Source organism: Siphateles boraxobius, unplaced genomic scaffold (assembly GCF_051911475.1).
Source record: "Siphateles boraxobius isolate OS27281-9 unplaced genomic scaffold, OSU_SipBor_1 5, whole genome shotgun sequence".
Lineage (NCBI taxonomy): Eukaryota > Metazoa > Chordata > Actinopteri > Cypriniformes > Leuciscidae > Siphateles > Siphateles boraxobius.
This window is the reverse complement of record NW_027509141.1, coordinates 1,830,485-1,841,261: the sequence shown is the minus strand read 5'-3', so window position 1 is coordinate 1,841,261 and position 10,777 is coordinate 1,830,485. Positions and strand designations below refer to the sequence as shown.

Genomic DNA, 10,777 nt, shown 5'->3' with positions numbered 1-10,777 from the left:
CTCATTACCTGCATAGATTTCTTTATCCGTGGAACACAAAAGAAGATATAGGCCTACGAAAGAGTACAGAAACCCAAACAGATACATGCATACTGGATAAACTTTAGCATGTGTTTAAAGCAACACATAATAAAAAGTAATGGCAAGTAGGACGTATACAAGACTAAAGAGACTCGTCATGTCATGTAAACATCTTTATCCAATTACAGGTGCTTCTCAAAAAATTAGCATATTGTGATAAAGTTAATTATTTTCCATAATGTAATGATAAAAATTAAACTTTCATATATTTTAGATTCATTACACACCAACTGAAATATTTCAGGTCTTTTATTGTTTTAATACTGATGATTTTGGCATACAGCTCATGAAAACCCAAAATTCCTATCTCAAAAAATTAGCATATCATGAAAAGGTTCTCTAAACGAGCTATTAACCTAATCATCTGAATCAACTAATTAACTCTAAACACCTGCAAAAGATTCCTGAGGCTTTTAAAAACTCCCAGCCTGTTTCATTACTCAAAACCACAATCATGGGTAAGACTGCCGACCTGACTGCTGTCCAGAAGGCCATCATTGACACCCTCGAGCAAGAGGGTAAGACACAGAAAGAAATTTCTGAACAAATAGGCTGTTCCCAGAGTGCTGTATCAAGGCACCTCAGTGGGAAGTCTGTGGGAAGGAAAAAGTGTGGCAAAAAACGCTGCACAACGAGAAGAGGTGACCGGACCCTGAGGAAGATTGTGGAGAAGGACCGATTCCAGACCTTGGGGGACCTGCGGAAGCAGTGGACTGAGTCTGGAGTAGAAACATCCAGAGCCACCGTGCACAGGCGTGTGCAGGAAATGGGCTACAGGTGCCGCATTCCCCAGGTCAAGACACTTTTGAACCAGAAACAGCGGCAGAAGCGCCTGACCTGGGCTACAGAGATGCAGCACTGGACTGTTGCTCAGTTTTGCATGTCATTCGGAAATCAAGGTGCCAGAGTCTGGAGGAAGACTGGGGAGAAGGAAATGCCAAAATGCCTGAAGTCCAGTGTCAAGTACCCACAGTCAGTGATGGTCCGGGGTGCCATGTCAGCTGCTGGTGTTGGTCCACTGTGTTTTATCAAGGGCAGGGTCAATGCAGCTAGCGATCAGGAGATTTTGGAGCACTTCATGCTTCCATCTGCTGAAAAGCTTTATGGAGATGAAGATTTCATTTTTCAGCACGACCTGGCACCTGCTCACAGTGCCAAAACCACTGGTAAATGGTTTACAGACCATGGTATTACTGTGCTCAATTCGCCTGCCAACTCTCCTGACCTGAACCCCATAGAGAATCTGTGGGATATTGTGAAGAGAAAGTTGAGAGACGCAAGACCCAACACTCTGGATGAGCTTAAGGCCGCTATCGAAGCATCCTGGGCCTCCATTACACCTCAGCAGTGCCACAGGCTGATTGCCTCCATGCCACGCCGCATTGAAGCAGTCATTTCTGCAAAAGGATTCCCGACCAAGTATTGACTATTGTGTGCATAACTGAACATAATTATTTGAAGGTTGACTTTTTTTTGTAGTATTAAAAACACTTATTTTATTGGTCGGATGAAATATGCTAATTTTTTGAGACAGGAATTTTGGGTTTTCATGAGCTGTATGCCAAAATCATCAGTATTAAAACAATAAAACACCTGAAATATTTCAGTTGGTGTGCAATGAATCTAAAATATATGAAAGTTTAATTTTTATCATTACATTATGGGAAATAATGAACTTTATCACAATATGCTAATTTTTGGAGAAGGACCTGTATGCCTTAATGGCAATAACCATCCAATAACCATCCCAGGTAACAAAAAAAAAGTTCCATGTACATTTTCCTCACATTCCCATTAAGTTATGATTCTGAATGTTATCTAAACGCTCGAAACGTTGTTTTTGTCATTTTTTTTAAAGTCCCCCTGTAGTCAATAATGTTATTTGAACATTTTTTCTTAAACAAAAAAATTTCTTCATGCTTTAAAGGTGCTATGTGTAGTTTTTAACGGCCTCTAGCGGTGATGTTTCAGATTGCAACCAATTTTTACAAGAGCACTCGTGCGCGTGCTCGAACTCAAGAGCGAGCACTCATGGTACCGGCCACACTGAGACTTTCAACACACCGGAGAAAGCATCACAAAAGGGATGAAAGCCAACTCCGGGTCTGTTTTTATACCTAAATATATACCTATGCCTAAAACAAAGCGGAGGTCTCTCCATAATTCAAACGCTCTGCCGATGTTGATCCGTGTTTTCGTCCGAAGTTGATCCGATTCACGTTTGGCCTGATGAGCTTCAGCAGATAAAACATTTTTTTGTTTTTTATATTTATGTGGAGTTTGTGTTGGAGTCTGTGTTGTGCTGGAGGCAGGTCGTTTTTTGGTGTTATCAGACTCCGTGTATTTAGCTGCAGTGCCGTCGCATAGACTGTATATAAAAATGAGAGAGGCTCGGGAGCGCGCGTGCACATCACATCCGATGGATTTCGCGGTAAATCCGACCCGGTGCCTTCACATAGAAATAGGAATACTGGCCTTCAGAGGTAATAGCAAAACCCGACAAGTGGATCATTGTAATGTGTGATTACAACCCCTTCACACACAGGCAATAAAAAAGGATTCATTTTAGAAGAAAAGCTACATATAGCACCTTTAAAGGTGCCTTGTGTCATGTCCGCCAAAAAAATCAATTCATACTCCACATTCCATACCAGATCCGGGCAGTCTAGCTCCAGAAAGTGAGTTGGTCTACTCTATAGTAACAAAGGAGAAACGACATAGTCTCTATGCTCCGCCCCACCTTCACAACGACCCTAGAGCCATAGCCGAAGCCGAGCCAACTCCTAATAGAGGACGTTTTGACTCCAGAGGAACGTTGGTTGATGTCAAGTGATTTTTAAATATGACATCTTCAAGCTACTCCCCTTCACCAGTGAATATGTTCATATTCGTTTTGTTCATATTCCATTTTTATTGTTAGTTTGAATTACATTAATTTGACAGACAGCATTAGCTGATGTTGACCAAGCTAGCGCCACTCAGAGCTGCCAACTCTCACGAATTCACATCGAGACGCACACAATTGACACTTTTCACACGCTCTCAGTCACGCCACACATCAATTATGTCACGCACAGAAAAATCCCAAAGCAAAGAGGACACGAGACCGACAGACTAGACAGAGAAGGTTAGTTATGATATAAAAAAAATCTCAGCTCTCAGATTCTGTCAACTTTATTAACGTTACGCAATTCAAACAATAAATACCGTTTTGGCGCTTGTAAATGTTACACGACAGATCCCTAGCGCACGTTAACCGACCATCTCTACTAGCTAATAGTAAAAACACACGAACACTGTTGAAAGATACAGTATGCTACAACTTACCAAAATGTATTCCTCATACATAATATCGACCAATCATTTTTTTTTTATCAGCGTGCAGAGGTCAATAACATAGCTGGAGAAGAAATATGTCAGATTTACCTCAGGAAAACAATTTAATAAACATAATATAATTAGCTAATGTTACATTTTATCATCAGCTTGGTAGAGACGGGCTCTGGTAGATAACAGGTGAAAACCGGATCGGATCTGTGGGTAGAGCTAACTGTCAAACACATCAGGTTCAAGTACGCCCACAAGCCGTGCGAGTTATTCGTGTATTACAGTTTGGCTGGTGGGTATGTTGCCCGCATACCGCCTCCCATGGCCGAAACTGGTATTATGACATCTGTCGGGCCGTGGCTAGCAATTTAGCATGCTAATTCAGGTTGATATCTCTGCAGCACAATAACTTGTCATTTTTTTAATGACATCATCGCCCTTAATTCTTCTCATTCTTTGCATGTAGCTCATTTTTTGGATATTTTTAACTCAATTCTTACACATGGCACATTTAACATAGCCTGAATGTAACTCTACACGCCTCATTTAGTATATGCGGTTCTATGAATATGCAAATGAGCCCCGCCTCCACTCACTCGCTCAGAGATCCACTCGTTGACGATCACACGTTGATCTGATTGGTTACAAGGTAGTTTGTGACGTCAGAAACACCAACGATTTCAAATCATTTTTTCTTGGTTATAAAAATGAACATTCAAACATAATGATAACATTGCTTTTGAATGCGTTCTGAAACAAGTAGTAACATTTAAAAAATGTTAGATGAATGTTTCAGAAAAAAATGTTAGATGAATGTATCAGAAAAAAATGTTAGATGAATGTTTCAGAAAAAAAAGCTTTCCATTAATGATGTATAAATAATGTTTTTTATAATAACATTTTGAGAACACTATTAAAGACCAGATAACTTTGAATGAATGTTCTATTATTGTTACTGGAAGAATGTTTCTTCACAACTTTGAGAGAACCTTGCCAGAACGTTAGCCGAAGTTCGGAGAACATTCCCTGTTAGCTGGGATACCATTGATTTACATGTAGCCTAAACATAAAGATAATCTAATGAGGGTTTACAGCATTCATGCCACCTGTTGGTATGATCCATTAATGCCCCACAAAACATCATTTTATAGTGTATTTAATCTTTATTTGATAGACAGCACTACTCACTATCATGCACTATAGGGTAGTGAAAATACAGGATTTGGGTAAAAAAAAAAAAAAAAGAGTAAATAAACAAATTATTATTGATATATTTCTATTTGTACAAAACAAACACTTTTCTGTGATGGAACCAAATAATTAAGACAGGAGATGAATCATAACATGATAAACAAATATGTGCATGTGTAACATTTTGTTGTTCTTCCTGCTTTATCATATTCCCCCCAGTTTCACAGACCAGGCTTAAACTAGAAACCAGACTAAAATGCATGTTTGAGCTTTTTTAACTGAAAGCATCTTGCAGTGATTCATCTTAAAATATGGCATTGTTTTGTCTCAAGATTCACACCAGTAATGTTTTTTAAGGCACGTTAATAAAAGCTACTTAAATGTCCTAATTAAATGAAGGCTTAATCCTGGCTTAATCTAAACCCTGTCTGTGAAACCAGGCCATTATGTATTTGCACTACAGCTTTGTATGCATTACAATTTAATAAAAAGAAATCTTGACCATCACTGACCTAACCTTAAATGGTTTCAAAATCCACTTTTTTTGTGTGTTGGAATTTGATTCCCAGCACTGCTTTTCTTCAGGTCATGTGTGTCGTGAGGTGACGCAGAAACTCTCCACGGGTGCTTGTGTGTCCCGGGAACACAGCGTGACAGAACTCACACACCTGCGACTGCAGCGTCATTCCAGACATGAACAGCCCTCCGGCTTGACTGACCAACTCACTGTCCAGAAAGGAGGATGACCAAGGCCTCTGTGGGACAGACAAACACTCTTTTCACACACATCACATTGTAAACTCTTAGGGCGCTTCTCAAACGGATGGCTGTGTCCTCCTTCGTCTAGTCCTTCTCAGCATTAAACCCTAGAATGAGACCGTCTAGTAAGTGAGCATGACTACGTCACGGCATTCACCCATGTTCCTGCTCCCATGGTCACGGCACAAAAATACCATTAAAACTTAATTTTGGAAAGATACTTTTTATTAAAAAACGTATATTAACTCGGTCTGCGATCTTCCATTGGCTTACATTATTGGCAGTTTAGTGTTAAAGCCCCCCTGTAATCCATAGTTTTATCCCTTAAAACTCATCTTTGATGACCAAAATGGCATATTTTGTTAATTTTGGTGTCACATTATGTCTGTGTGGTGTTTTTATGATTTAAGACAAACCATGTGTAAATTCATAAGTCGACACGACAGCGTTGCTGAGTATTTTCTCCTTAAAGGGGTGGTAAAGTATGATTTCACTTTTCTAACTTTAGCTAGTGTGAAATGTTGCTGTCTGAGCATAAACAACATCTGCAAAGTTCAAAGCAAAGGGAGATATTTGCTTTTAAATTAAAGGACTACAACAAACGGCTGGTAGGGACTACACGACATTCCTCCCGGGTTAGTGACATCAGCAACCCTAAAATGTACATAAGCCCCGCCCCCGGGACACGCAGTCCATGTTGAGAAGAGGAAAAGTTGTTGTAGTCGAGTACATTTGTGAGTCAGCTCAAACTTTAGCATCCTTCTTTTCACATGCAATAGAAAGTCACTCTGTGTGCATCTCACAACAGTTCCTATATGAGTGATTTATAGATTATCATGACAGAATATGCTAATTGAAGATAGTTAACTCCACATCAGCAACATAAATGCATCAACTAACCAGTCAGAGACGTCCTGTTGCATTCTACGTGTTGTTACTTCTTGAGTCTCTCCATCTTTGTCTGACTCCGTTTTAACATTAAAGGCAGAACAGTTTCTGTCATTTTAGTGTGTGTGCGTGAGGTAATCGCAGCTGCTAACACACGAGCTATTGAAACCCCGCCCTCTGAGGCAGCTCATTTGCATTTAAAGGGCCAGGCACAAAACGGTGCGTTTTTGCTCACACTCAAAAAGTGAAATGTGAAAATGCCATTTTACCACCTCTTTAAAACGGCAGTGAACAGTGGACAGTCTCAAAAACATGGTTTGAAATCGCTGGTGTTCCTGACGTCACAAACTACCTTATAACCAATCAGATCAACGTGTGATCGTCAACCAGTGGATCTCTCAGCTGAGTGAGTGAGTGGAGGCGGGGCTCATTTGCCTATTCATAGAACCACGTATACTAAATAAGGCAAGGGTGTAGAGTTACATTCAAGCTATTTTAAGGCATAACAAAAATTCAAGGAAAAAAACATTTAAATTGTCATTTTGGTGATCAAGGATGAGTTTTAAGGAATACAATTATTAACAACAAGGGGACTTTATTGCATAATTCTTTTATTGGGGTTACTTAAATTTTTAGTGTAGTTTAGTTTACGAGCTGTTTAATTACTAGAATTTCATTAAAAAATTAAACCAAGTCCATAGTATGACTTATTGACCACTGTTTCTATACATGAAGCGTCTGACAGAAGGCCTTCAATGTTCTATATAGAACCTTTTCTAATAAAGGTGTAGAAAGATGTTTAGCAGGAGGTGTGGTCAGAAGGACTAGACATAATCAATTAAAAGTCATTCAAGTTTAGGAGCTTAAAACAAAGAAAACCGGAGTGAACCAAAGCTAACAAAGAACAGGTATGATACAAACCCGCAGCCGTTGTGAAGTCTGGTTGGCATAATAATGTTGCTCAACTTTCCTCAGTTCATCCCAGGCACTGTTTTCCGCCGTCTTTACGGGATTATGGAAAACCACATTATCGTGGCTACCTTGTTTCTGATCGGACACGTCCAGGTTAAGTTGCAGTTGGTCTAGTCCTCTATCAATGTGACTGAGATCATGAGCAGCTGAAAAACAAACACATAAACGGCAGAATGAAAAAACTGGCGCTCAAAAGATTTACAAAAGTAAGAGACAAAGGACAAAAAAAGATACTGAATATCAATGGTACACTGTCAACTTTCACGCAGAAATTGCTTGTAAATTTCACAATTATTTGCAATGACACGGCTTGTAACACTGAATTAAATGACATTTTAAAGTAGTATTTTCTTCTAAAAAAATACTCAAATAATCTTAGTTGTATTTTAAAATCAGTGTAGACTTTAAAACTTTCAACTGAGAATAACTTTCATAATGAGAATCCTGTACTTTGAGGGTTCAGTATGTGTGTTTCTGTGGGATGTCTCCGAGATTCATGGGATTCTGCAGGATGGGGTTGGTGTCCCGTCTTTTTCGCTGTACACTGGCACAGGTTGGCCAACTCTGAAAGTGAACCTCAGTGTCATTTAAATCATTTATCATAGTCCATACAATCATTTAATACATTAAGATATTAATAATACATGAAGTACTGAAAATTGGTGGTTTATTTGAGTCCTTTGACCTTGTTGTTGTTGCACTGTGTCAGAGAGCTGTTGGAGCATTGCTGCTTGTTTTAAGCAGAGAGACTGGAGACGGACAAACTCCTGATACAGCGCTGTGTACGCCTCCTCCATCTTTATGAGTGGAGGAAATTAAAAATAAAACTTATTGGAAAGTCTTCGAGCTTGCAGTCTTGTAGTCAAGTTCTGTATAGTAAGAAAGAGAGAAAGAGAGAGAGATTTCCACCATTATTAAAAAAAAATTGACCAAAATGGAGCAAGTTCACGCAATGTCATTAAAAAGCCTATTTACAGCTTATGAGATTTTTCCCCCAGCAAAATTTAACAGCAAAAACAGAGCATATAAAAGTAACATCCGAAAATTAAGGCTGCTCTGTCCCTGCTCAAACTCATAATGCTGTTTAAAAGCCAGGTTAAATTATGCCTGCTATGATCCATCTCAGACCCTAGAATCAAATTGCAAAATAGTAATTGCTGTGTAAATGCAACTATGCCACCTCTGAGCAGCGTTAAAGTCGGCATGAAACTGAAGTTGCGATAGTCTTTTCAAATGCGACGTATATCTGATTGAAACAGTGTCATGATGAATCGGGTCATCCCTCGAAATCAGTTAATGATTATACGAAGTACATACAAAAAAATATTAATTTGAAATATGTATAACTTACTATATAGTGCATAATAGCCTAAAACAATATGAACGTTTCTTTCACTTGATAAAATTGTTAGTTAATAAATAAATAAATATAATAATAATAGCCTATTAAGTGAATAAATTAACATGATTACATTCTTTTTAAAAGTGAAATATTTGGAAATGTAATGCTTCATTTAACACATAATTACATTGTGAATACATGTATGGTAAGCACAAATGTGTGTATAAACTTAGCTATCAGGTATCTGTATGCTATGGTAGTACATAAGCTAATTAATACAAACATTAATGGTCTTTATAACGTTAATTCAAGCAGCATTTATCTTAATTTGATTTTGTAGGAATTGTAAACGGGCGATTAAAAGTAATTTGAGCCAATGGGATCGCTTGGGGTCCTAGACCCAATTTGCAAGTAGGACCCGATTCGTCACCACAATGGCTTCCGGAACAAGAACAAATTTTTAAGTTAAGTTAACCACTTTATTAATCCCACAAGGCGAAGTTATATGTTATATGCTTCATTCTGTCCATGGGGAATTGATTGGATGTTTGTGGTTTGCGATTGGTGGATCTCATGTGAGTGACAGGTTGCCCCGCCCTCACGCCAGTAAAAACATCATCAGAGAAGAGATGTTTCTGCAAGAAGGAAGGGAAGCTATTTTGATTAAAGATTTCGAGGCACATGAATTTAAAACAAAAAAATAATTTACTACTGAATACTGCAGAAATTGTCAATTTTGATCTCATTATGACTTTAAACAATCTGTGCTTCAGAAGCCAGAATGTAAATTTGGTAAATATATATATATATATATATTAGTATGACTCAAAAAAGCATTGGTACACGCCTTAGAACCGAATATTGCTTCGACAAAATGGGAAGTAAACACAACAGATTACAGTTTCTGGTGCCACAAAAGAATTGCTGTTTATTTTACCATCGGGAAATAGAGGGGAGAGTAAGTTGTTACAGGTCATAAACTGGGTGCTGTCACAAAAGCATAACATCTGAATACTTTTGCCCTCTTGACTTGACATTAAAAAACTTGGATACAACTTTTCAGTTTTCCCTTCAGAGCGATATCGGTATCAGTACGGCTTTACAGGGGTGGCGACAGCTTCGAAGTCGAAAGCTATTTTCTGACTGAGGTGTCATTTTTCTTGTTGGACATTTCAGTTAACCGATAGTTAGTTAGCCAGGTTAACAACCATGGGTAAACCCCAAACCATCCGCGCTGTGTTCCTCCGGCTAATTAAACCACGGGTGTCAACCGAAAGCAAAACAAATAGAGCAGCCCACCTTTGTTTGTACCACCATTCAAGAATAAATCTGTAGCAAACAATAGCAACACGTTTCTACATTGGATTGATGTGGCTACAGAATGAAAGCATAAAGAGGAAGAACAGATTTGCATAATAGTATACATAATCTACGTGCTTACTAATATCCAGACATTCGTAATCAACTCGATACAATACGTTTGCCACTCTGATGACCGTGGGATGAAGAGTCCGAATATGCAGTCCAGAGTAAACTTTACAAATTGAGGAAAACAGTAAGTTGGCTATCAGGAAATCAAAAACCGGAACTCGAGCAGGAACCTCCTCCCGGGTCAGTTAAAGTGACCCAGCATTAGAATCAGCGCATTATCTATTATCACGTCTGTACTTGAGTAAACTGTCCACTGGTTCACACTGGATGCGTTATCATGGATGGGAGCGTGTAGTGTCTACTGCGTATTAGCCTACAGTGGGCTAGTGCGTACTGTACTATGTGTACTTTTGTTGTTAAAGGGGACATGAACTGCATTGTTTTATAATGTTTCCTGGTGTGCACTTATAAAGTTAGTATGATTTTGACATAATTTTTTTTTGCATTTTTCCTACCCTGATTTTAGCCTCTGATTTGAATGCTCTGTTTAAAGAGTCATGTCTGCTGTGAGACTTCAGTGTAAACGCACACTGCTGTGATTGACTGACATCTTTGCATATGAAATAGTTAAGTATTACATGTGGAACTCTCTTGCAAACTTCAACCACATTTTTACTTTTACAGCTGTCAAGGTTAACTAATCGTAATTAAGCTTTATTGATGAATATTTTTTTGTTCAAAAAGGATAGAGGATTTGACCTCAAACCCCAAACTTTTTTGCCATAAAAAATATTTTAACGGAATATTTCAATAATTTAACAACACATTTACATATTCATGCTCCTA

The 10,777-nt window shown here is 38.5% G+C and overlaps 1 protein-coding gene across 1 annotated transcript; it reads right to left on the bottom strand.

The window, feature by feature from the left end:
* Positions 1-4,551: 4,551 nt before the first annotated feature.
* LOC143712185 (uncharacterized) lies at positions 4,552-10,316 on the bottom strand. The gene is made up of 5 exons (XM_077204401.1): positions 10,002-10,316; positions 7,904-8,087; positions 7,669-7,782; positions 7,168-7,364; positions 4,552-5,354 (listed from the first exon to the last, which is right to left on the bottom strand). The coding sequence occupies exons 2-5, from the start codon at positions 8,013-8,015 to the stop codon at positions 5,181-5,183; spliced, it is 597 nt and encodes a 198-aa protein (XP_077060516.1). The 5' UTR covers positions 8,016-8,087; positions 10,002-10,316; the 3' UTR covers positions 4,552-5,180.
* Between the last annotated feature and the right edge of the window lie 461 nt (positions 10,317-10,777).